This window comes from Siphateles boraxobius, unplaced genomic scaffold (assembly GCF_051911475.1).
Source record: "Siphateles boraxobius isolate OS27281-9 unplaced genomic scaffold, OSU_SipBor_1 19, whole genome shotgun sequence".
NCBI lineage: Eukaryota > Metazoa > Chordata > Actinopteri > Cypriniformes > Leuciscidae > Siphateles > Siphateles boraxobius.
This window is the reverse complement of record NW_027508799.1, coordinates 8,788,321-8,816,204: the sequence shown is the minus strand read 5'-3', so window position 1 is coordinate 8,816,204 and position 27,884 is coordinate 8,788,321. Positions and strand designations below refer to the sequence as shown.

At 37.6% G+C, this 27,884-nt stretch overlaps 1 protein-coding gene and 1 long non-coding RNA gene across 3 annotated transcripts in view; one reads left to right on the top strand and one right to left on the bottom strand.

Annotated features, from left to right (window-relative positions):
- Window positions 1–27,884, bottom strand: part of LOC143742560 (uncharacterized) — an 83,130-nt gene that overhangs the window by 28,159 nt on the left and 27,087 nt on the right. The gene's annotated exons all lie outside the window — the stretch shown is intronic.
- Window positions 1,604–15,872, top strand: LOC143742443 (uncharacterized). Of its 2 annotated transcripts, none has more exons than XM_077235300.1 (3): window positions 1,604–2,095; window positions 3,797–3,919; window positions 13,935–15,872. In XM_077235300.1, the coding sequence occupies exons 1-3, from the start codon at window positions 1,747–1,749 to the stop codon at window positions 15,464–15,466; spliced, it is 2,004 nt and encodes a 667-aa protein (XP_077091415.1). In that variant the 5' UTR covers window positions 1,604–1,746; the 3' UTR covers window positions 15,467–15,872. The 2 variants fall into 2 exon arrangements, with proteins under 2 accessions (XP_077091415.1, XP_077091416.1); XM_077235301.1 differs by lacking the exon at window positions 1,604–2,095 and adding an exon at window positions 2,983–3,059.

The following is a 27,884-nucleotide window of genomic DNA, read 5'->3' as shown; positions in this document are numbered from 1 at the left end:
CCATCAGTCAGAGTGGAACAGCTAATGGTGGAGAACAGAACAGCACCTGACCTCATAAAAACTGAGAAATGTATTCTCTTCCATCTTGCAGGCTACATTGTTCACAAAGTCAGCATATTTGCCAGCATCTGTGGAAAATACAAAACTGTTAAATTAAAAGAGCTTAAAGGGATACTCCACTTTTTTTGGAAATAGGCTAATTTTACAACTCCCCCAGAGTTAAACTGTTGAGTTTTACCGTTTTTGAATCCATTCAGCCTATCTCCGGTTCTGGCGGTACCACTTTTAGCATAGCTTAGCATACATCATTGAAGTGGACAAGACCATTAGCATTTCTCAAAAAAAAATGACCAAAGAGTTTCGATATTTTTCCTATTTAAAACTTGACTCTTCTGTAGTAACATCGTGCACTAAGACAGACGAAAAATGTAAAGTTGTGATTTTCTAGGCTGATATGGCTAGGAACTATACTCTCATTCCTGCGTAATAATCAAGAAACTTTACTGCCGTACCATGAGTGCAACAGGCGTAATGATATGACGCAGCGCCTGAAAATAGTCCCCAGCTCGTCATATCATTACGCCTGTTGCACTCATGGTACGGCAGTAAAGTTTCTTGATTATTACGCAGGAATGAGAGTATAGTTCCTAGCCATATCAGCCTAGAAAATCACAACTTTACATTTTCCGTCGGTCTTAGTGCACGATGCAACTACAGAAGAGTGAAGTTTTAAATAGGAAAAATATCGAAACTCTTTGGTCATTTTATTTTTGAGAAATGCTAATGGTCTTGTCCAATTCAATGATGTATGCTAAGCTATGCTAAAAGTGGTACCGCCAGAACCGGAGATCGGCTGAATGGATTCAAAAACGGTAAAACTCAACAGTTTAACTCTGGGGGAGTTGTAAAATGAGCCTATTTCCAAAAAAAGTGGAGTATCCCTTTAAGGCAGGTGGTCTTTGTCGTCCCTCCCAAGAAGCCTATGACTTAACTCAACACATTGAGAAACTATTTAGGACCAAGGCCTCCCTCATGGAGCTTCCAAACACAGTGGATGTCTTGGAGAAAGAAGCTCAGTCACTCTTTATAATAGCAATTGTCCCACCTGGTGACAGTAAATTAATAACATAGTTTGTAATAAGTGCGTGGTTTGTGCAACCACTGAAAATATTTTGAAAGTTCATGATGCAGGTGGGAGCATCTAGGAGATTGTCCTCCAAATCTCAATCCAGGCATAAACTATTGAAATATAAAATTGTAATAAATTTAGTTTCTCGACAAACTTTTTAATCTAGGAAAAAGATTAATTTGTTAATCTTAATTTTTACAATTGTCAGAAATAACCCTCTACACAACGGAATCCCAGGAACTAGAGCCAGACAGATGTTTTTAGAAACCTTAAAACCAATTTATTTTGTTAGTTTACTCAGTAAAAACTAGGGCAGTTCTCCCCACAATAAATAAATAAACAATGTTTTACAATGGAATCAAATCTGTTCCCAAACAACAATTGTCCAAACTGCTCTTTAAGCCGACTGTTTCAGTCAACCCAGGCCGGAAGTGTGACGATCGCGAGGCACCGGGGTTCCCTGGAGGCGTGGCCAGATGCAGACGTGTCAGAGCAGGGGATCCCGGAAGTAACGTCTTCGCCACCGGCAGCGGGACTCCTCCGACTCAAACAAGAGAGATTGCGGGCATCAGAACAAAACAAAACAAAACAAAAAGCAGCAGAGCTTAAACTCATTCATGGGCCAGTGCAGAAAAACTACTTTCCTGTCCCGGATGGAACTTTCGCCTTTTCTCTCCCACTCTCCCGAGTCGTTTGGCAGGCGGCCTGGTTCCGGCGTGGCTAAGTGGCTTTCCGTCCTAGAAGGAATCAACAAGAAAAAAAAAAAAGGTCCTCAGCAGAAGCGGCTGCAGCGAGCGCTAGACCATCAGCATCAAGCGATGGATTACGAGAGGAAGAAAAAGAACGTCCCTTTCTGGGAATACTTGCGTGCGTTGTATACTCGTGTCGTCGATCGATCGTGCCGTTTGCCAGCCGATGAGCACCCGCGTTGGGAAGAGAGAGATCAGTGTCCGGACAGCGCCCATGGTAAGTTTCAGTCACGTTTTATAGAGCTGTGAGTTCATAATTATGATGATCGGGAGGTGTGGCAGCTATTCAGTCAATAGGGATCACCTGTAGTAGTCCATTACATACCACACCCACAGTAGGCTTCCGACAAAACAATAGCAACCACACGTGCTCATAATAAACATCCATCACACGTGCTCCATATTTTTACACACAAAACAATGCACGCAGGATCTCACTGCAATCGAAATCAAACCCACACAAATGACAAAGTAGCCATACTATCCCTCAACCCACTTTACATTTCCCCATCTGACACAATCTTGAAAAATCTAACGATTTATTCTTTACTATCACTTTTGATCAATTAAACACATCCTTGTTGAATGTTATATTGTGTATAATGTATATTGTTACACAGTATTTATATTTTAAATAAATACTTTTTTTACAAACTACATCTTTGGGTATGGTTATATCCACAGAATGCTCTTGACTTGGCTACATCATAAAGAGCTCAATACATTTTACATGGTTGGGCAGGTTGTTTTAAAATGGTCTATAATGTCTTTCTCTATTTCTTACTCAATATACTACAGTTAAATTTTTAACCTCAAATAAAGTTTTTATTTTTTAGGATGATTTGTCTGTGTTTGTATGACATGTCCTGTCCAGGCGTGTGATGCTAAACACACACGGATCTACATGGAAAGTGTTTTAATTTCCTTTTAATTAATACAAATTTATATTTCAATAGTTAATTAAAATAGGCAATTTCACTGTATAACAGCACAGTAGGTGACATGCAATATGCACACAGGATGCAATGCGCTAAAAAAACTTTTATTTTGGCGCGGCGCCGACTTGTGACGTCATATGGCCGCGCCAAAATAAAAGTTTTTTTTAGCGCATTGCATCCTGTGTGCATATTGCATGTCACCTACTGTCACCACTGCATAGGATGTAATTCGGCTGAAGAAAGGTTTGTATTTTAGTTATTTAAACGGTTTAGATTGATACAAACTGTTCACTCAATTTTATAATCGTTTTTTACAAGAGATTCAAAGTTATTTATCTATTGAATGTAACATTATAATGCTTTATATATCATTAAAGAAGGTTGTTATTTGTAGATAAATCCATCTGCACATGGCTTACAAAACAGGCTCCTTATTTCATGAATCCCTCGCTGACAAGTAGAGATGAGAGAAACAGAGCTTTTTGAAACTCAGGAGTCAATTGAAGCAAATGCTGCGTATAACTCTGAATTGGGAAATAAAGATGTATCTCTTATGACGAGACGTGTAATGAGAACTTTTGATAACCAACTTCAGATATTTTCCTAATACTGTATTCTGTTAAAATATAATCTACAAATCGATAAATGCCAAATGTAAAGCATATGATATGAACTCTCTCTCTCTCTCTCTCTCTCTCTCTCTCTCTCTCTATATATATATATATATATATATATATATATATATATATTTTTTTTTTAATTTAATTTATTTATTTTTTATTATTATTATTACTTTGTAGTGCTTTTTAGTTTTTTTTAATGGGGCCATTTAAGGCCATTAACTAAGTTACTCTGACTTACTCTCTTACCTGTGAACTGATCTAGAGTTGATTGAGACGCACCCAGAGATTTAGTTTGGATTTATTTTATTTCTGTTGATTATTCTCATCTTAAACATGACATTATGTCTAAACACACAGAAAAACTGGTGAAGCAACTGAGGCACGCTGTTATTAAGATGGCGTTTATTAAAGAAGAGAGTGAAGAAATGAAGATTGAAGAAACATTCAGTGTGAAACAAGAAGAAACTGAGGAACAAACAGGTTGGTTTCATTCTCAAAGCTGAGCTTTGATCCTTGTTTAAAGGACAATTCCGGTCAAAAATGAAACTAGGGCTAAATAACACATGGGTACCGAGTCGGCCGTTCTCTGGGATGCATTTTCATGATAATCGAATGTACCCAGTTTTAACGTTAGTTTTAGTTTAACCACAGATTAGTTTATAACGCTAGTGTATGGGGCATCGTCGTGCTGGTCGATAGTCACAGTTCAGCTCACGTAGCAGAGCGTTCGTGGTTCGACTGGTCGAGACTGTTTTCCAAAGATGGCTGGGCGATATGGCCAAAAAAAATTACCACGATAATTTTTTTATATCAGTCGATATCGATAATTATCACGATAAATGTCAAATCTTTATTTCTTTCAAGTTGAAAGGCAGATTTTTGCTCCTAAGTGAAAGTTGTAGAAAATCAGAGTGTTAATTGTGGTTTTAAACTACTCAGAACATATCATGACAAACACTTGTCATTTTTCCTTAACAAAATAAACACCTGAATAGAAAAATATATTTCTTAGTTTCTGCATGTACTAATGGGGGATATTGTTTCATGTCTTGAAACAGGTTTTTGTTGCCTGACTTTGGTGGCACGTATCTTCAGCACAGTTTGCAGTGCAGGCTGCAATATTAATATTACATGTTTTGTCTCGAAACGCATATTTGACAGTGAGTTGACAGAAAATCTGCATCCTAACTCAAGCTAATACTACTATGTTAAATTTATGTTCATTAACAAAAACAGTCAATTTATTTGGTAAAATGTAATATTCTGACTCTTTGAGTTTTATTAAAATTAACCATTGGTCATCCAGTATCATGCATTTAGATCATGATAACCACAGATAAAACCAGGCATAGCCTATAGCACCTCACTATCATGGCAATATGTAGGTTACATTATGGTTTCTATGGTATTTGTATGAAAAACAGTAGCCTAAATACATTATTAAATGCTGTAATTATATTCCATTAGTCATTTAATACATTGTCTACATTAATAATATAATACAATTCAATATGTATATCCCACATTTCATGGTGCAGTTAATATTACTAGGCTAAAGTTAGTGTAAATCAATGGTAAATGATGGGAATTTTTAGACGGAAAAGCTTTCTGTATCGTTGCGCACAGTATTTCTCCTGTTTGTCAGCGCTGTTTCATCTGCCTTTAAACTTGTTTAAACTGGACATTTGTGTTCTTTGTTGAATTCAAGCACTTCTCACTGGATCTCGTGAGTGAGACGATCTGAGTAAACGCGTCTGCTCTAGTGAGCTCGCGCTGCGCTGCCGTTTGGACTTTGAGCCGAGCGGATAACTGGTCCGTGTGGCGTGCGGTTCAAATGAGTTTCGTTCCGCTTTTGGCGCATAAACATTATCGAACATTTATCGAACTCTTGACATCGTTTTATCGAGAAATTATATCGTGATAATTATTCTTATCGTTTTATCGCCCAGCCCTACTCCTGCCTATACACGCGAAGTGTACTGTCTTATTAAAGTATCTCCTTATTAAACTCTCTGTTCACTTACAAAGTTCTCAATGCTTCGGTTTGCAGGTAGAGACCCTCATTATGCTACCGTGTTAGTGTTGGGGTATTTTGAGCATTGTTAGTGGTATTAACTAGCGATTTTTATTTTTACTTATTTGATGATCCATACACTAGCGTTATAAGCTAATCTGTGGTTAAACTAAAATTAACGTTAAAACTGGGTACATTCGATTATCATGAAAACGCATCCCAGAGAACGGTCGACTCGGTACCCATGTGTTATTTAGCCCTAGATTCTTTTTTGGCCGGAATTGTCCTTTAAAATGGCCAGCTCTACAGAAATTTGCAGAATTTGAAGAATGTTTGAGTGTCCTTATTAAAGTGGTTTTATTCAAATTGTGGCGGCTATGACCAGACACATACTAATGGTGCCTTCAGGTGCACGAGAGAAGATCCTACTTAATTTAATGCATGACATAATGAATGCCCAACTAAGATAAATAATACATAAGTAGCATAAACAAAATATTTTTTTGAGATACAGAGTAAAATTAGAGGGCCCCTATTATGGATTTTTGAAAATTACCTTTCCTGTAGTGTGTAACATAGATCTAAGTAAATGAAAACATCCTGCAAAGTTTTTCAAACGAGTCATTAGCTGTTTCGTAGTGACGTCAAGACGAAACATTAGACTATTGGCCGTGCCCAATTATTGCGCGTGAAGACACACGTGAAAGTATGACAGACCACCAAAGGATGAAGCGATTGCCTGTCATGTTTCCAGATTCAGTCAATAGGGGTTCAAAAGCCAGTATATTGTACTGTCGGATCTGGAAACGCCTGGCGTATTCATGTTACTACGCAGCACGGAATGACAACATGGACACTCCGACCTAAGTAGCCCCAGCACCAACTGGCAAAGCTGCGGTATGCTACATTGACACTTACCATTGAGAAAGGTCCTGCTCCAGTCGTGTTTGTAATTGACTTTCTGGTTCATCAGCATCTCTGGACGTTTCCTCTTCGGACTATGGCTTCGAATTGATAAGACAAAATTGATGCCATGTCTGTTCATACACTGTATACAATTTCAACACTTGACAAGCCATAATCCATTAATGGTGGTGGGCGTTCCATTTCCGATAAACTCTGCACACAGTATACTAATCACAACTGACTGGGTCATCTTACCAATCACCGCAGATTAGCGTTACGCAAAGGAGGTGTTTGGGAAAATGAATCGTTGAATGAATCATTCGGGACTCGTTGAGCAAATCAGGTAAAAATAAAGGCATATTATAAGACAATGAATCTGTTTTTTGTCCTTGCATGCATGTAAAACTGTTTTTGGGGACTCCCAAAACAAAAATAGGAACATTTAAAATACCATAATAGGGGCCCTTTAAACCCAATGTCTACTTTTAAACAGAAAACATTGAAAACCATTAATTTATATCACTTAATTATGCATCAGTACCTAACAAAATCTTGAAACTGTGAAAGTGATAAACTTTAAATTTATTGTCTATCAGTGTTTTTTTTTTCTACAAACCAGTGTTGTAAATTCGACTTTGTATCTAGGCTGATTGTTCGATAACCCATGTGTGCCCTTTACTCCTGGAAATACTAACTTTTAAAAAGAAATAAGATTGAAAAATATATGTGTGGCAGTGAGATAGTCATCTATAAATGTTTAATTAAAAAAAAAAAATACAGTGAACGCTGTTGTACTGCATGTATGAAAATGAGTAGCCTATGGGTTACCTTATTACTTTGTCAATGTTAAGACTCTTTAATATGCCACTAAAAATACTGCAGGCTTTCTTTAGGTTTATTAAAATTAAGCAAAATTAGCTGACAAATTTTACTTTACTGAGCTGTCAGGTATTTGCAAGCTTGTAGCGGAAATCTCTTAAGTGAGTACAAGAAGCTTAAAGCTTACAGGCTTCCGTACATCAGTCAGGCTTCCTGTACGCAGTTTCTTCTGAATTTTTTAATGGTTTGATTATCAAGTCTGCATTCGGTGCATTCTCGATATCAAGAACGCATCTGGGTTCTTTCATGCGTCCTCTATTTTTCAACCAAAATTTACTGCACTCAAGTACAAAAAAAAACAACAACAAAAAACACAGGTCATTCAGTATAATAAAGTGCAGGAGTAACAAAAAAAATTCTCTTTTCTTTATTTTAGACCCCTTAAAGTGAATCATTTTAAAGCTTTATGTTGTTGAACATAAGACAACATTAACATCTAATAAATAAAAATAAGTAAACAGAAGCTGTGCTTATTGCTCCAATTGGCACAGAACCTTAAAGGTTCTTGGCCAAGAACACTAACCTACCAACATTTTGAGGTTTCAGGGAGGAACGCAGGCATGTTGTGCTAAAAACCCTTTCTGATGGGGGACTTGTAACAGTGATAGAGAGGTATTTCCTTGCCAGCACAGACAGTTTTGGATATTGCTTTTATATAAGTTTGTTTCGTCTAGCCGCTGGTACTTTGTGATTTAGCAGTTACATCTAATACTGTAGTTTAGGATAAGTTTTTAATTGAGATAAGTTTTATAATATAACTTTGCTTTTCATTTATTACTTAAAGCTCACTTGAAGTTTTTCGATAGCTACATTAAAAACTAATAAACTAACTGATAAAGTTCACTCATTATTTAAAACAAGTGAACAGTGATTAATAAAAAAAAACAAATACACAAATTACAAGCAGAGATGAATACTAAATAGAGTTTACAAAGTCTAACAGTAGTATTCAGGTACAGAAATTAACCCTAAATGTAAAATAACACTATTTGTTCACTGTATAAATTAAATATAGTTTCATCTTTGTTAAAGCTGTATTTTGTTGTTTTATTAATATCAATAACACAAAAAACAGTGTATGTATATAGTAAGTGTGTTCTGTCACTTTAAGACCGACTGCACAGACTGGGAAAAAATGACAAACATCCATTTCTTTCTCAACTGTTCACTTATGACATAAATGAGAGAATAGTTGTTGAGACGTCCATTTAGACAGGTATTTTGACAATTTTGTGTTTGTGTCCGTTCAAGGGCAAGGAAACGCGAAAGAGGAATCAATTCTGAATTTGTGCGCTGTGTGACACGCGCCTCTGTGATTAAAATTGTTTGAATGTGTAAATTGGCAAGACAATACACGTCCAAATGATAAACTTTCACTCTATGATGGTTATATTTAGCAGTTAGCGGGGTGGTGATGGCGCAGTGGATAAGACACATGCCTTTGGTGTGAGAGACCCGGGTTCGAATCCACTGTGAGACACCAATGTGTCCCTGAGCAAGACACTTAACCTCTAGTTGCTCCAGAGGCGTGCGACCTCTGACATATAGCAATTGTAAGTCGCTTTTGATAAAAGCGTCCGCTAAATGATTAAATGTAAATGTAGTTAATCCGCGAATCACATGCGTGCCGAACCGCAGAACCGAAGTGCGATCCATTCCACCTTTAGCGCGTTATCTTGTTGAATATCATTGGCAGAATCGTAGAAATGCAGGATTAAGATCGCATGGGGGGTTGAATCGAGATTGCGATCTTTTAACGATTAATCGTGCAGCCCTATACCGGAGTCAATTATTCTGCTTATACTATGGTTACCACACCTTAAGACATTGTTTGGATTAGGGATGTGTGCAACAACTAATTTAATTTACATATGGTTAACACTGCTGCTCATTTCCAATCTTTTCATATCAGGCTACCAGCTTCAAGCTAACGTTCAAGATATTTAAATAAATTTTTAGCTCAAAACTCAATTTCAACTGCAGCTAGTGTTTGAAAATAACTTCCGATTGCGATTCGATAGGGATTCTGTTCACCCTATGCGGCAGATGTATATTTAGAAGCAAAGCTAAAGGCTACTACTTATGCTAACCATTGCGATAATACACATTTGATAGAGCAATCTCTATCAATGATTCGATTCAATCTCGATTCAAACACCCACGCAATCTTATTCCTGAATAACAAGGATTCGGCTATGTCTTTTAATCTTTGACAAGTACGATCGCAGCAAACATTCAAATCTGAGTTTGTGATGCCGCTGATCCAGAGAGAACAGTTGTCATGTTAAGATATGAAACGGCTTCACAAACTGGCTTTTCAAACACATAATATCATTATTTCTGTTACAGTCATTCAAATGATCACAGATAATCATTAAACTAGCTGGTGGTTATAAGTTACTTTTAAAACAAACTGTCTTTGATTCATTCAAGAGATTTGTTCAAAAAACCTGATTCATCAGTAATGGAACAAGTGAAGTCTATGAGCGAGTCATTAAATCATTTATTAAACAATAAAAAAAAAATCAAATAAATTAAACATGTTTTAAATAAACTGAAGAAATTAAAAAAAATTCAGAACCTCTAGTAAATACATGCTATTGTATCTATTCAGAATCATTCTCTATTTAGAACACAAAAAATGTGATTCTCAATTTATCTTAAATCGTGCAGCTCTATCATATGATTATGGAGAATACCAGAGACAGCTTGAAGAACTTAGTCAAATCATATATGATTTTAATGATTTCATGTTTCATCTGTCTTTTCCCTGTGCCTTTATTGATACCGGACTTGTGCATTTGCAAATATCATAAATATCATATACTTCGGTTAACTTGTATAACTGGTATAACTCCTCTTTTCTGTCTCTGAGCTCCCTCTGATGCTCCGGCTGAAAGAATAACTGTATAGTGAGATGGGAAAGATTGCTTAGACCCCTTCAGATCACATAATTTTTTGGAAAATTTTTATTTTTATAAATGGGTAAGCCTTTGAACTTGAGCCTTATGGAGTTGTTTTGTGCATTCCTGTGATCACAAATGGAGGCATCCGTGACTGAATAAGAATGTGTGTCTTTTTAAGTATATTTCAGTCAGCTATTGTGTGATGTTGCATTATAGAGGCGTGTTAAGAGCGGGTTTTAGGGTAGGGCTACTGGCCCAAAAGTGGAAACGGAGCTCGATTTTTGCCTCGCAGCTTGAGGTCCAAGGCTATTGTCCCCACACGCACGTTGTTAGCTCAGGCTCGCACTGGCCAAACAGTTGAAATGTGGGTTCCCAAACCTGGTCCTGGGCCATGTTCCATGGTCCAATTGAATAAGTGTGAACGCTGCCATCTGAACAAGTAAACCAAAAAAAAAACAATGTAGGCTAATGTCACAAGATGTGATCCTAAAAAGGGCAGTTCAGTACAGGCATCTAAATCGCCTACTTCTTGCTTGTTTTGACTTCTTTACACAACTTATAAGCTCTTAGTGAGTTCTTAGCTGGTATAAATGCCACCACATGAACACACATACAACAAGAGCATGTAGCCAAGGACACAGCATTGTTTTGAATGTTCGCAAGCTTTGTCACAAAACATTCATAAAAGCTGTTTAATCAGGTTGTGACTTTATCCTTATTACTTTTATTTTTTAGCCTTAGGTTTTAAAGCTTTTTGAATGCTTAATGAACCAGGACAAAAAAAAACAACAACAAAAAACTGAACAAACCAAGAGTGTGAACAAAGCTTTAGACAATGCAGTCATCGACTTCCTTAAGTACTTTCCTTTATGGGGAATCTCATCACCATATATAAAAAAAAAAAAATTTAACATAAGGACAAAATTAAATTGTACATCAAATAAGTCTTTTGATGCCAAGACAAGTCTTTTTCATTTTAGGATTTTTTGGGTGTTTTTGCCTTTATTAAGTGAGACAGTACAGATAAATGAAATAAAGGAAGCGAAGTGAAAGAGAGAGGGGGAAAGGATCAGAAAAGGTTCATGCACCTTTCCTGATCCTGTCTTGGATCGCCCCGAAGTGCAACCCCACTACATGTCGGAGCACTCCCCACAAGGGTATTGGCTCTGACAAGTATCACTTCTTTAATAGCATTAAAACACTCTGTTAACTTGGGGTTGTGACGAAATATGAATATCATTGTCATTACAATGAAAACTAATGATAATGTCCCTCATGGGAAACATATACAAGGAGAAAAGCATAGTACCTAATACATAGCCATGTGGCACTCCATACTTTGTTGTAATGAGACGTCTTTTCATTTACACACAGTGGTAGTTGTCAGACAGTGCACACAGAGAGAGGCGCTTTTCAGAATTGATCCTTCTTTCCCGTCTCCTTGCATTTGGATGGACACACACAAAGTTGTCAAAATACCCGTCTCAGTAAGTATTCTCGTAAACCTAGCCAGTTGTTTGGATCGGTGCATTGGGTCTTGAAGTGACAGCAACCTTTAACTAGCCGCTGTTGTCTGTATGTCCTTAATGTTAACTAAACAACAAAACACAGCTCTAATAAAGATTAATATATTAAATTTATACAGTGAACATAGTGTGTTATTTTACGCTTAATTATTACATTTTTGTACCTGAAATGATTATTACAGTTAGACCTTACTTTATTTGGAACTTATTATATATGTATTTATCTATGCTTGTAATTAGTGTATTTGTTCTTATTTTTTACTAACTGGTCACTTGCCTTTATAATGTTTGAACTCTTACTTAGGCGAGTAGTTTTTGCTTGGGTCTTGGAGTACATAAAGTGCGCTTTAAAGGAGCAGTATGTAGGATTGTGGCCAAAACTGGTACTGCAATCACTTTCAAATTACTGTAGAGCGGTGTATCCCCTCTCCCTCCTCCCTGACTCGAGGTTGCCAGATAGGCTGCAGGATACAGCAGGAACTTATGCTGCTACAGAAACTTCCAATGGCAAGTGACGAGTCCTACACAGTAGGCTAAGTTTTTTTTCCTGTTAATTATGTTTATGCTTCAAATGAGAGATGTTTTGCAAAGTAATTATATGTCGCAAAAATTTACTAATGGCGATCAGCCAAATATAATAGTAAAGATGTACGCTCGTATGTGACAGTACATTGTTAGAACAGTAGCTGTTAGTATACTAACAGTAGGTATCTGTCATTAACGTAAGTACAAGCACAAGCCTCAGTCAGTGTGTGTAATCGATATCAAAGATACAGCTATTCATTTAGCTCACACTATAAGTGAAAGCGACCAGCTGTAGTGAAAGATTACATGTCATTCTATTATTTTTGGCTGTAGAACTTGCATGATAAACAAGTAGACTACAAAATGTTCGAAGTGGGACAAATTATTCACATCATAGGCTACAATGTGCTTTTCATTGGTGTTATGGACGTTAGAAAAAGTTATTTTACCGTGGAATTGCGCCTATAGTGCTTCCAATTCGATGATCCACCTCCTCAATATGAGCTAACGTAACGTTACTTTGCACGAACGTGCATAACTTTGTTCGACTGTCATGAATATTTGAAATGTCCATGTAAATCAAGTACAAGTTAGCGAAACATAGATGAATCTTACCTGTCCAGGAACTCGTCTCCATCTTTCAAAGGCATCTCCTATACAGATCCTTGTTTTATTTCGGATTTTGTCACGAAGTATTTCGGATTCATAACAGGTTAATGAGTTTATCAGTTTATCTGATTTGCAACGTTAGACTTTTTTTTAATCCGATTCCGACACGTTTGTAGCTGCAGCTGTGGTAACTAGAGCAGTGGTAACTGGCAACCCGGATGCCGCAACACTACTGACTTTGTGATTGGTAGATAGGTGGAGGTTGACGCATCAGACCAAAACACAACATGACAACATCAGTTGAGGGCTGCAACTTCACTTTTTAAATGACAATATCCTGGCCGGACTACTGTTGTCAGTGATATAAGTATTTGAAATGAACAGCTCCTTTAAGTAATAAATGGAAAGCAAAGTTTACTCAAATCCCCCATCCCCACAATTTGTTTTCTTGCTGATCCGAAAAATTATCTGATCCGTGACTCAAAAACCGTAATCTAATCCGAACCGTGAATTTTGTGATTCGTTGAACCACTACAAGATAATGTTGTGGTCTGACGTCGAAATTTCTAATACCATTAGAAAAGAGATAAAGCTGGTAATTTGTAACTTATATATGCACAGTGTCATGATGGGGCCTAAATTCTGACTGAAATTCTTTAATTACTGTGTTTCTGCCAAACTGAACACAGTTGAGAGGACAATATTTGTCTAATATATTAGACATAAATGGCAGATTTGAGATTAAACTATACCTGACTAGTTCTTCTAAATCAAATGGTTTTCTTTTTGACAAGAGCCGGGGACACACTTAACGACTGTAAGGCCGATTATGAATATAATTTGATACTTACGACTGATCATGCCCAAACAAGCCGAGTCAAAGACAGTTACGTTCAGTCGGTGTTTAAAATCTGCTGCAGTTGGAAACAGTCTGTGAGTCAGTTCAGTCTTAGAATGTTTCAGCTAGTCGTTAAGTGTGTCCCCGGCATTAGTGAATAGCGAATGTATATATGATCTAGTGTACATGTTTTTTCATATGCTTTATACATCTAAATGTTTTGAATTGTGGCTTTGTGCCATTAAACTGGGGTTATTTGGTTATTTCTCTTTTTTTACTATTTTTTCCTTAGATCTGATGGCACTAAAAGAGGAGAGTCTAGAGGACGCTAAAAAGGAAGTCAAAGATCTGTATGCGAAACATGATTTAATACCTGGAGAAAAATCCTTGAGTTGCTCACAGAATGAAAATACTTTGTCACGAAAAAGAGCTAAAAATACAGAAACTGGAAGTTATATCACCTGTGAACATTGTGGAAAGAGTTTCATAAAACATAAAAACCTTCAAGTTCACATGAGAATTCACACAGGAGAGAAGCCATTTACTTGCCAGCAATGTGGAAAAAGTTTTGCTCAAAAAGGTAGTCTTAAATCCCACATGCGAGTTCACACTAAAGAGAGCCCTTTCACATGCCAACAGTGTGGGAAAAGTTTTACTCAAAAAGGAAACCTGAAAGTCCATATGAGAATTCACTTTAAAGTGACCCCATTCACCTGCCAACAATGTGGAAAAAGTTTCACTCAAAAAGGAACCCTTAAAGATCACATGAGAATTCACACTGGAGAGAACCCTTACACATGCCAACAGTGTGGGAAAAGTTTTATTCGAAAGGGAAACTTGAAAGTCCATATGAGAGTTCACACTGGAGAGAGCCCTTACACGTGTCAAGAGTGTGGAAAAAGTTTTTCTCAAAAAGCAAGCCTTAACTGCCACACAAGAATTCACACTGGAGAGAAGCCTTACAAATGCCCTCATTGTGAAAAGAGTTTTACACATAAAGGAACCCTTAATAAGCACATGTCAATTCACACTGGAGAGAAGCCGTTTGTATGTGGTCAGTGTGGGAAGGGTTTCAGATTTACAATAACCCTTGATTACCACATGAAGATCCACTCAAAAGATAACTGTTTTATATGTCATCAGTGTGGTAGAAGTTTTACAGACAAGAACCACCTCAAGAACCATGTAGAAATTCACCTCGGAGAGAAGCCTTTCATGTGCCATCACTGTGGAAAGACTTTTAAAAAAAAAGCAAACCTTGAGATTCACACAAGAATTCACACTGGAGAGAAGCCTTACACATGTCTTCAGTGTGGAAAGAGTTTCACGGTTAAAGGAAACCTTGACATTCACTCAAGGGTTCATACTGGAGAGAGGCCTTACAAGTGTCTATGGTGTGAGAGTACTTTCAAATATCATAGAGATCTGAAATTGCATTTGCAAACTCATTCTAGAAAGAAATTACAAAGATCTGAGTGTGACAAGAGGATTACAAAAAGGCACGATTTAAGAAATGACCTGAAATGTAACTTGCAAACTCATTCTAGAAAGAAACCAAAAAGATCTGAGTGTGACAAGAGATTTACGAAAAGGAGCAATTCAAGAAATGACCTGCTCATTCACTCTGGAGGAAGGCGATTTAATTGTGACCAGTGTAAAAAGAAATTTCTTTTGCCATCACACTTACAGATACACATAAAATGTCACGCAGAAGTGAGACCCTATACTTGTTCTTTTTGTGGAAAGCGTTTTAAATGGCTCAGCAATTTACAATGGCACCAGAAATTATCTATCTGTGTGAAATCAAAGCTACGTTCACGATGAATGTGCCCCAAAATGGAATTTCTGTTCAAGTGTGTGTTATATATGTGTATATATAAAAAAAAAATTTTTGAGGCTGTTCACGTGACCATTTATATGTGGCCCCTATCAGATACTCTACAATGTTCAGTAATTTGGCCATGTTTAATTCTTCTATTTTCATCTTTCATCTCCTTATACTCTGCCATGATTTTCTTTCGTTTATTTTCTTTTGCTATTGTCAAGTATATATGAATGCCTGTGGCAACACCCAACTATCTCCTTCTGTTATAGTTTCAAATATTGAGCAGTTGTGGTAAACAACCTATAATTTAATTTAGATTTTATAGTTTGTTGCTCATACATTTCAGCATAATACTTCAAAATAAATCAATTGTATAAGTCTATCTACATTGCATTCAGAAAGAAATCAGACCATTTATTTGTTGACATTTTTTTTTTGCCTTTTGCCTTACTCATTATAACCAGGTTGGGAACTACTGGATTAGGGTTGGGATGCGCCGATCCCCATTCTTTGCTGGATTGGGTATTAGTCGTACAGGACCGATCCAAATCAGATACTGTGCATACGATTCTTTGTTATTCATACCTGCAAACTAGTCGCTTTTCGGCGAAATTCGCCGTTTTGAAACAAAATATGTAATTTATGTGAATCGTGTAGATCCGATGAGTTTTTTCGGGATGGGTGCAGGGGGGTTGAGGGGTGAAATTGCAAGCACAATAAACTTCAAAATAACAATTGCCTAACTTAATATAGACTGGAGTGAGAGGATAGACGTCTCTCGAGCTGTCGCAATCTTTTTCTGCTCGATCACTGTAGCGCCTCAGTTAAAGCAAACAGCAGTGCCGAGCGCACGTGACCTGATCATCTGTTCCGCTTTACAGCACGAAAAAAAATCGAGAATGAACACAGGGCTCCACATTTTAAAAAATCCACTTTTCCCAGACAAGCAGACACGTGTTACAGTTTCAAGTGAAAGAGAGTTTTACTTGCCTGGCTGATAGAAACGCGAGAATGATTCTGATCTTATACAGTCAGTGTAAACAGATTGGTAAATGAATTAAAAAATGAGTGTTACAGCACACAAAAAAATTACAGAAGAAACATACTGAGGTAAAAATATTGGTTTTTTTTATTTATAATATATGATATAGTTAAGTAATATAACACGACTAAGGGAGCTGTTCTATAATATCACAATTACAAATGTTACATTGAACTTATAGTTTAATAAACAAGTAGCCTAGTTAATATGTAGTCACTTACAATTTAGACGCAATATTGACTGGTTTTGTTCTATTTCACCGATGAAAATAGTTACAAAAGAAAAGCAACACAAAGTGCTGTGTTTTGTTATTGAATGATTCAGCATTTTGAACGAATCGTAATGACTCAATTATTAACAGTGTAATGAAATACCTGGGTCAGGCTTTGGGGATAGGTATTCAAAATTAGTAATTTCACAATTAATAATTATTCATAAGGGTTTGACCCAGATAATCATACATGTTAAATCTACCAAAAAGGGATAATATTTTCCCTGCATCTGCATTCATATATGTACTTAGGCAATTAACCACAAAGGATTATAATTAATTGCATATGTAGAATATATTTTACAGACAGGTTAAAACTAGCTCAATTGTATATCAATACTCAATCAAAACGGATTATAATTAACTGTTTAATATATCAATTATGCCTATCATAGATCGATCGTGGGGATAATCTTTAAGGGGATTAATTTGTGACCGAATCATCTTTTTGTCCAGCAAAAACCTGATCATTCGATCTCAATCAAACCTCACAAAATTATCCTACTTTATAGACTTCCAGGAGAAGCTATTTCTCTGGCCAGAAGAAACAACTTTCCTGTTCCATAACGATTCTTTAATTAGGCTATCAGTAAATTTGTAAAGCACGTAGCTTTGGATCCATTAAATCCATTATACATTAAAGTGACTTGTATGAGCATAGAGACAGAATCAATAAATGAATATAATGCATTTAATAAAGGCAAAGTTACGTATACCGGTTATAACAAACAACTAGAAAAAGTTCGTCGAGACAAACTTTAAGTTGGCTTGTGAAAGTTTGGACCAGAAAGTTTAAAGAAGTTTAAAGTAGTTTGAAGTTTAAATTAGTTTGAATTTTAAAGTAGTTTGACGTTTTGACCAGAAAGTTTGAAGAAGTTTAAAGTAGTTTGAAGTTTAAATTAGTTTGAATTTTAAAGTAGTTTGAAGTTTAAATTATTTTAAAGTTTAAATTAGTTTAAAGTTTAAAATAGTTTAAAGTAGTTTAACTTAGTTTAAAGTTGTAAATAGTTTAAAGTTTAAAGTAGTTTAAAGTAATTTAAGGTTGCTAGGGTGTTTCTAGTGGGCTGCCAAGGTGTTCTGGTGGTTGCTGGGTGGTTGGTAAGGCATTTTGGGTGGTTGCTAGGGTGTTCTAGGTGGTTGCTAGGCAGTTGCTAGGGTGTTGTAAGGTATTTTGGGTGGTTGCTATGGTGTTCTAGAGTATTTTGCTTGGTTGCTAGGGTGTTTTAAGGTATTTTAGGTGGTTGCTAGGGTGTTTTGGGTGGTTGCTAGGCAGTTGCTAGGGTGTTCTGGGTGGTTACTATGGTGTTGCTAGGGTGTTGTAAGGTATTTTGGGTGGTTGCTAGGGTGTTCTGGGTGGTTGCTATGGTGAACTATTTATGAATTTAAAAGTTCATAAGTGTATGAATTTAGGAAAATTCACAATTGTATAAATTCATGAGTTCATAAGTTCAAATTCATGAAAAAGATTAGTTAGAAAGAAAGAAAGAATAGTTAGAAAGTATGAAAGATTAATTAGAAAGAAATAAAGATTAGTTAGAAAGAAAGAAAGATAGAGAGGTTAGAAAGAAAGATTAGGTAGAAAGAAAGAAAGAAAGAAAGAAAGAAAGAAAGAAGAAAGATTAGTTAGAAAGAAAGAAAGAAAGAAAGAAAGAAAGAAAGAAAGAAGAAAGATTAGTTAGAAAGAAAGAAAGAAAGAATTAAATAAGAAAGAAAGATTAGTTAGAAAGAAAGAAAGAAAGAAAGAAAGAAAGAAAGAAGAAAGATTAGTTAGAAAGAAAGAAAGAAAGAATTAGTTAGAAAGAAAGATTAGTTAGAAAGAAAGAAAGAAAGATTAGTTAGAAAGAAAGAAAGAAAGAAAGAAAGAAGAAAGATTAGTTAGAAAGAAAGAAAGAAATAAAGAAAGAAGAAATATTAGTTAGAAAGAAAGAAGAAATATTAGTTAGAATGAAAGAAAGAAAGAAAGAAAGAAAGAAAGAAGAAAGATTAGTTAGAAAGAAAGAAGAAATATTAGTTAGAAAGAAAGAAAGAAAGAAAGAAGAAAGATTAGTTAGTTAGAAAGAAAGAAAGAATTAGTTAGAAAGAAAGATTAGTTAGAAAGAAAGAAAGAAAGAAAGAAGAAATATTAGTTAGAAAGAAAGAAGAAAGATTAGTTAGAAAGAAAGAAAGAAAGAAATATAGCTGCAAGCAGCCATTACCGGGGCCAAGCGCAAGAAGCGGCAACAGATGCCATCATGGGTGGGAGTGGCAGACCAACTGCAGCAAGGAGCAATTAAAGACATTTAAAGATGAATTTAGGCAAATGGCTAAAAAATCATATATACAGTAACTTTTAAGATGATTTAATGGATTATCACTTTCGACCAATAGGTGGCGCAGTTACGAAATCGATGTGATGTGGTCAGAGTGAGGTGACAATGACACATACAAAGTTTGGTGTCAAAATATCAAGGCATTGCAGAGATAAAGACTTAATAGTCATTTTGGCAGCATGTCTCAACTTTGCTGCTGCGGTATACGAAAACGGTTTCGTCTATCGTCACGAAATCCATAACTTTTAGTCGGCACGGTATGGAGATGACACGATTCGATTTTGGTGAAAATCGGACGAATGGTCTAGGAGAAGTTCGAAAAAGAAGGTTTTGAAAGTAAATAAAGATGGCGGACAGGAAGTTCGTCCAAATACGTCAAACTTGGTATCTATGTTCTCGGCATGACCCAAGGAATCTATTAAGACCAGTGTCATTACAATAAGCACATTTAAAAAAAAGTTATTAGCATTTTTGGAAATGTAATTTTAACTTTTGACCAACAGGTGGCGCTGTCTTGAAATCTTTTGAGTACCTTCAAGGCAAGGTGCTGGTAACAAATTCTGAGTTTCATAATGTTACAGCAATGTGTTCATTAAGTATAGCATTTCACATCACAAAACTGCATTGAAATCAATGGGATTTTCATGTTTTGTTCTATTATAGCGCCACCAAGAGGCAAAATCTCACATTTTTTTTTCATGTGTCCTTGGAATGAGCCCATACATATGTGTGCCAAATTTGGTGAAAATATCTCAATTCGCTTCGGAGTTTTAGACATTTATATGAAAAAAAGCATCAAAAATGACTGACACGTGACTTTGATTTGATTTTACTACCCCTTACCATCAATATTTTGGCATTTGGGCTCTCACATATAGTTAACAAGCTATGGTTCCAAACTTCTGACGGTGGTTTCGTCTCGATCGGACTAGCGGTTTCGAAGATATCGGCAAATGTTTTTTAAGCGCTAAATCACAACGCTACACAAACCGTAAGTCGAAACCTAGCATGTTTGGTATCTGTGGACTCGGCAAGGATTCAGGACCTCAACGAGATGACTCCCGTGAAAATAAGTCAACCACAGCCAGAGTTATAAGCATTTGAAAAATAAATGTTACCACTAGGTGGCGCTGTTTCGAAACTTCTCAGGCTCCTTCAGGGCATCGTACCGATGACCCATACCGAGTTTCGTAACAATTCGTTCATGCGTTCAAAAAATACAGCATTTTAGCACATAATTCAAAATGGCCGACAGCCAAAATGGCCGATCTGGGAAAATTCGATATCAGTCGACTCGGCATGACGCCCTGAATCTACAGAGACCACTTTTATGATTTTTGGACAAACCGTTCAGAAGTTATGAGCGAAAATAGCCGTTTTTCATATCTCCGGACCAGTAGGTGGCGCTGCGCCGAAACGCAGCATGTAGCCTCAGGTCATGCTTGTGATGACATGTACCAAGTTTGGTCTGAATACGATTAAGCGTTGCGGAGATACAGCCTTACGTCTGTTTTCGCAAGCGCTACGTAAAATTTGTTTGCGCGTTTATCGAAAGCGGTTTGACGAATCAACTTGAATTCCATAACTTTTTGTCGGCACTGCCTGGAGATGATCTGGTGCAATTTTGGTGAGAATCGGACAAACCGTCTAGGACGAGTTCGCAAAAGTAGGTTTTTTGGACAATTCAAAATGGCGGCCATATTTTTATGACGGAAAATGACGTCATAGGGTGCGATCGAATCGTCATGAGCTCAGGAATCAGAGGAAAAAAGAATTTTGTTGATAGGCCTAACGGTTCAAAAGTTATTAGCATAATAAAAGTGAAACTTTGGACAGGTGGTGGCGCTAGAGGCAATGAGTTAGAGACACCAAAATTGGTGCAATTACTGTTGGGACTGTCCTCTATCAGAATGTCAAACCGGAACAACTTTCCCGGACACGGTTCTAGGGGCTGTCATAGACGCCCAGTCGGAAGAAGAAGAAGAAGAAGAATAATAAATATAGCTGCAAGCAGCCATTACCGGGGCCAAGCGCAAGATATGGCAACAGATGCCATCATGGGTGGGAGTGGCAGACCAACTGCAGTAAGGAGCAATTAAAGACATTTAAAGATGAATTTAGGCAAATGGCTAAAAAATCATATATACAGTAACTTTTTAGATGATTTAATGGATTATCACTTTCGACAAATAGGTGGCGCAGTTACGAAATCGATGTGATGTGGTCAGAGTGAGGTGACAATGACACATACAAAGTTTGGTGTCAAAATATCAAGGCATTGCAGAGATAAAGACTTAATAGTCATTTTGGCAGCATGTCTCAACTTTGCTGCTGCGGTATACGAAAACGGTTTCGTCTATCGTCACGAAATCCATAACTTTTAGTCGGCACGGTATGGAGATGACACGATTCGATTTTGGTGAAAATCGGACGAATGGTCTAGGAGAAGTTCGAAAAAGAAGGTTTTGAAAGTAAATAAAGATGGCGGACAGGAAGTTCGTCCAAATACGTCAAACTTGGTATCTATGTTCTCGGCATGACCCAAGGAATCTATTAAGACCAGTGTCATTACAATAAGCACATTTAAAAAAAAGTTATTAGCATTTTTGGAAATGTAATTTTAACTTTTGACCAACAGGTGGCGCTGTCTTGAAATCTTTTGAGTACCTTCAAGGCAAGGTGCTGGTAACAAATTCTGAGTTTCATAATGTTACAGCAATGTGTTCATTAAGTATAGCATTTCACATCACAAAACTGCATTGAAATCAATGGGATTTTCATGTTTTGTTCTATTATAGCGCCACCAAGAGGCAAAATCCCACAATTTTTTTCTTGTGTCCTTGGAATGAGCCCATACATGTGTGTGCCAAATTTGGTGAAAATATCTCAATTCGCTTCGGAGTTTTAGACATTTATATGAAAAAAAGCATCAAAAATGACTGACACGTGACTTTGATTTGATTTTACTACCCCTTACCATCAATATTTTGGCATTTGGGCTCTCACATATAGTTAACAAGCTATGGTTTCAAACTTCTGACGGTGGTTTCGTCTCGATCGGACTAGCGGTTTCGAAGATATCGGCAAATGTTTTTTAAGCGCTAAATCACAACGCTACACAAACCGTAAGTTGAAACCTAGCATGTTTGGTATCTGTGGACTCGGCAAGGATTCAGGACCTCAACGAGATGACTCCCGTGAAAATAAGTCAACCACAGCCAGAGTTATAAGCATTTGAAAAATAAATTTTACCACTAGGTGGCGCTGTTTCGAAACTTCTCAGGCTCCTTCAGGGCATCGTACCGATGACCCATACCGAGTTTCGTAACAATTCGTTCATGCGTTCAAAAAATACAGCATTTTAGCACATAATTCAAAATGGCCGACAGCCAAAATGGCCGATCTGGGAAAATTCGATATCAGTCGACTCGGCATGACGCCCTGAATCTACAGAGACCACTTTTATGATTTTCGGACAAACCGTTCAGAAGTTATGAGCGAAAATAGCCGTTTTTCATATCTCCGGACCAGTAGGTGGCGCTGCGCCGAAACGCAGCATGTAGCCTCAGGTCATGCTTGTGATGACATGTACCAAGTTTGGTCTGAATACGATTAAGCGTTGCGGAGATACAGCCTTACGTCTGTTTTCGCAAGCGCTACGTAAAATTTGTTTGCGCGTTTATCGAAAGCAGTTTGACGAATCGACTTGAATTCCATAACTTTTTGTCAGCACTGCCTGGAGATGATCTGGTGCAATTTTGGTGAGAATCGGACAAACCGTCTAGGACGAGTTCGCAAAAGTAGGTTTTTTGGACAATTCAAAATGGCGGCCATAATTTAATGACGGAAAATGACGTCATAGGGTGCGATCAAATCGTCATGAGCTCAGGAATCAGAGGAAAAAATAATTTTGTTAATAGGCCTAACGGTTCAAACGTTATTAGCATAATAAAAGTGAAACTTTGGACAGGTGGTGGCGCTAGAGGCAATGAGTTAGAGACACCAAAATTGGTGCAATTACTGTTGGGACTGTCCTCTATCAGAATGTCAAACCGGAACAACTTTCCCGGACACGGTTCTAGGGGCTGCCATAGACGCCCAGTCGGAAGAAGAAGAAGAAGAAGAAGAATAATAATAAATATAGCTGCAAGCAGCCATTACCGGGGCCAAGCGCAAGAAGCGGCAACAGATGCCATCATGGGTGGGAGTGGCAGACCAACTGCAGTAAGGAGCAATTAAAGACATTTAAAGATGAATTTAGGCAAATGGCTAAAAAATCATATATACAGTAACTTTTAAGATGATTTAATGGATTATCACTTTCGACAAATAGGTGGCGCAGTTACGAAATCGATGTGATGTGGTCAGAGTGAGGTGACAATGACACATACAAAGTTTGGTGTCAAAATATCAAGGCATTGCAGAGATAAAGACTTAATAGTCATTTTGGCAGCATGTCTCAACTTTGCTGCTGCGGTATACGAAAACGGTTTCGTCTATCGTCACGAGATCCATAACTTTTAGTCGGCACAGTATGGAGATGACACGATTCGATTTTGGTGAAAATCGGACGAATGGTCTAGGAGAAGTTCGAAAAAGAAGGTTTTGAAAGTAAATAAAGATGGCGGACAGGAAGTTCGTCCAAATACATCAAACTTGGTATCTATGTTCTCGGCATGACCCAAGGAATCTATTAAGACCAGTGTCATTACAATAAGCACATTTTAAAAAAAGTTATTAGCATTTTTGGAAATGTAATTTTAACTTTTGACCAACAGGTGGCGCTGTCTTGAAATCTTTTGAGTACCTTCAAGGCAAGGTGCTGGTAACAAATTCTGAGTTTCATAATGTTACAGCAATGTGTTCATTAAGTATTGCATTTCACATCACAAAACTGCATTGAAATCAATGGGATTTTCATGTTTTGTTCTATTATAGCGCCACCAAGAGGCAAAATCTCACAATTTTCTTTCATGTGTCCTTGGAATGAGCCCATACATGTGTGTGCCAAATTTGGTGAAAATATCTCAATTCGCTTCGGAGTTTTAGACATTTATATGAAAAAAAGCATCAAAAATGACTGACACGTGACTTTGATTTGATTTTACTACCCCTTACCATCAATATTTTTGCATTTGGGCTCACATTTAGTTAACAAGCTATGGTTCCAAACTTCTGACGGTGGTTTCGTCTCGATCGGACTAGCGGTTTCGAAGATATCGGCAAATGTTTTTTAAGCGCTAAATCACAACGCTACACAAACCGTAAGTTGAAACCTAGCATGTTTGGTATCTGTGGACTCGGCAAGGATTCAGGACCTCAACGAGATGACTCCCGTGAAAATAAGTCAACCACAGCCAGAGTTATAAGCATTTGAAAAATAAATTTTACCACTAGGTGGCGCTGTTTCGAAACTTCTCAGGCTCCTTCAGGGCATCGTACCGATGACCCATACCGAGTTTCGTAACAATCCGTTCATGCGTTCAAAAAATACAGCATTTTAGCACATAATTCAAAATGGCCGACAGCCAAAATGGCCGATCTGGGAAAATTCGATATCAGTCGACTCGGCATGACGCCCTGAATCTACAGAGACCACTTTTATGATTTTTGGACAAACCGTTCAGAAGTTATGAGCGAAAATAGCCGTTTTTCATATCTCCGGACCAGTAGGTGGCGCTGCGCCGAAACGCAGCATGTAGCCTCAGGTCATGCTTGTGATGACATGTACCAAGTTTGGTCTGAATACGATTAAGCGTTGCGGAGATACAGCCTTACGTCTGTTTTCGCAAGCGCTACGTAAAATTTGTTTGCGCGTTTATCGAAAGCGGTTTGACGAATCGACTTGAATTCCATAACTTTTTGTCGCCAATGCCTGGAGATGATGTGGTGCGATTTTGGTGAGAATCGGACAAACCGTCTAGGACGAGTTTGCAAAAGTAGGTTTTTTGGACAATTCAAAATGGCGGCCATATTTTTATGACGGAAAATGACGTCATAGGGTGCGATCGAATCGTCATGAGCTCAGGAATCAGAGGAAAAAAGAATTTTGTTGATAGGCCAAACGGTTCAAAAGTTATTAGCATAATAAAAGTGAAACTTTGGACAGGTGGTGGCGCTAGAGGCAATGAGTTAGAGACACCAAAATTGGTGCAATTGATGTTGGGACTGTCCTCTATCAGAATGTCAAACCAAAACAACTTTCCCGGACACGGTTCTATGGGCTGCCATAGACGCCCAGTCGGAAGAAGAAGAAGAAGAAGAAGAAGAAGAATAATAATAAATATAGCTGCAAGCAGCCATTCCGGGGCCAAGCGCAAACGCAGACGACAAGACATGCCAACATGGCTGGAAGTTTCAGACCGACAGCAGCAAGGAGAAATTAAAGACATTTAAAGATGAATTTAGGCAAATGGCTAAAAAATCATATATACAGTAACTTTTAAGATGATTTAATGGATTATCACTTTCGAACAATAGGTGGCGCAGTTACGAAATCGATGTGATGTGGTCAGAGTGAGGTGACAATGACACATACAAAGTTTGGTGTCAAAATATCAAGGCATTGCAGAGATAAAGACTTAATAGTCATTTTGGCAGCATGTCTCAACTTTGCTGCTGCGGTATACGAAAAAGGTTTCGTCTATCGTCACGAAATCCATAACTTTTAGTCGGCACGGTATGGAGATGACACGATTCGATTTTGGTGAAAATCGGACGAATGGTCTAGGAGAAGTTCGAAAAAGAAGGTTTTGAAAGTAAATAAAGATGGCGGACAGGAAGTTTGTCCAAATACGTCAAACTTGGTATCTATGTTCTCGGCATGACCCAAGGAATCTATTAAGACCAGTGTCATTACAATAAGCACATTTTAAAAAAAGTTATTAGCATTTTTGGAAATGTAATTTTAACTTTTGACCAACAGGTGGCGCTGTCTTGAAATCTTTTGAGTACCTTCAAGGCAAGGTGCTGGTAACAAATTCTGAGTTTCATAATGTTACAGCAATGTGTTCATTAAGTATAGCATTTCACATCACAAAACTGCATTGAAATCAATGGGATTTTCATGTTTTGTTCTATTATAGCGCCACCAAGAGGCAAAATCCCACAATTTTTTTCTTGTGTCCTTGGAATGAGCCCATACATGTGTGTGCCAAATTTGGTGAAAATATCTCAATTCGCTTCGGAGTTTTAGACATTTATATGAAAAAAAGCTTCAAAAATGACTGACACGTGACTTTGATTTGATTTTACTACCCCTTACCATCAATATTTTGGCATTTGGGCTCTCACATTTAGTTAACAAGCTATGGTTCCAAACTTCTGACGGTGGTTTCGTCTCGATCGGACTAGCGGTTTCGAAGATATCGGCAAATGTTTTTTAAGCGCTAAATCACAACGCTACACAAACCGTAAGTCGAAACCTAGCATGTTTGGTATCTGTGGACTCGGCAAGGATTCAGGACCTCAACGAGATGACTCCCGTGAAAATAAGTCAACCACAGCCAGAGTTATAAGCATTTGAAAAATAAATTTTACCACTAGGTGGCGCTGTTTCGAAACTTCTCAGGCTCCTTCAGGGCATCGTACAGATGACCCATACCGAGTTTCGTAACAATTCGTTCATGCGTTGAAAAAATACAGCATTTTAGCACATAATTCAAAATGGCCGATAGCCAAAATGGCCGATCTGGGAAAATTCGATATCAGTCGACTCGGCATGACGCCCTGAATCTACAGAGACCACTTTTATGATTTTTGAACAAACCGTTCAGAAGTTATGAGCGAAAATAGCCGTTTTTCATATCTCCGGACCAGTAGGTGGCGCTGCGCCGAAACGCAGCATGTAGCCTCAGGTCATGCTTGTGATGACATGTACCAAGTTTGGTCTGAATACGATTAAGCGTTGCGGAGATACAGCCTTACGTCTGTTTTCGCAAGCGCTATGTAAAATTTGTTTGCGCGTTTATCGAAAGCGGTTTGACGAATCGACTTGAATTCCATAACTTTTTGTCGCCAATGCCTGGAGATGATCTGGTGCGATTTTGGTGAGAATCGGACAAACCGTCTAGGACGAGTTCGCAAAAGTAGGTTTTTTGGACAATTCAAAATGGCGGCCATATTTTTATGACGGAAAATGACGTCATAGGGTGCGATCGAATCGTCATGAGCTCAGGAATCAGAGGAAAAAAGAATTTTGTTGATAGGCCTAACGGTTCAAAAGTTATTAGCATAATAAAAGTGAAACTTTGGACAGGTGGTGGCGCTAGAGGCAATGAGTTAGAGACACCAAAATTGGTGCAATTGATGTTGGGACTGTCCTCTATCAGAATGTCAAACCAAAACAACTTTCCCGGACACGGTTCTATGGGCTGCCATAGACGCCCAGTCGGAAGAAGAAGAAGAAGAAGAAGAAGAAGAATAATAATAATAAATATAGCTGCAAGCAGCCATTACCGGGGCCAAGCGCAAGAAGCGGAAACAGATGCCTTCATGGGTGGGATTGGCAGACCAACTGCAGCAAGGAGCAATTAAAGACATTTTAAGAGAATTTTTGCAAAATGGCTGAAAAATCATATATAAAGTAACTTATAAGATGATTTAATGGTTTATCACTTTCAACAAATAGGTGGCGCAGTTACGAAATCGATGTGATGTGGTCAGAGTGAGGTGACAATGACACATACAAAGTTTGGTGTCAAAATATCAAGGCATTGCAGAGATAAAGACTTAATAGTCATTTTGGCAGCATGTCTCAACTTTGCTGCTGCGGTATAGGAAAACGGTTTCGTCTA

Coding starts and splice junctions, on each gene's coding strand:
- LOC143742443 (XM_077235300.1), top strand. CDS start 1,747: ATGGGCCAGTGCAGAAAAACTACTTTCCTGTCCCGGATGGAACTTTCG. Junction 2,096..3,796: donor GTGTCCGGACAGCGCCCATG/GTAAGTTTCAGT, acceptor CTAAACACACAG/AAAAACTGGTGAAGCAACTG. Junction 3,920..13,934: donor AGAAACTGAGGAACAAACAG/GTTGGTTTCATT, acceptor TTTTTTCCTTAG/ATCTGATGGCACTAAAAGAG.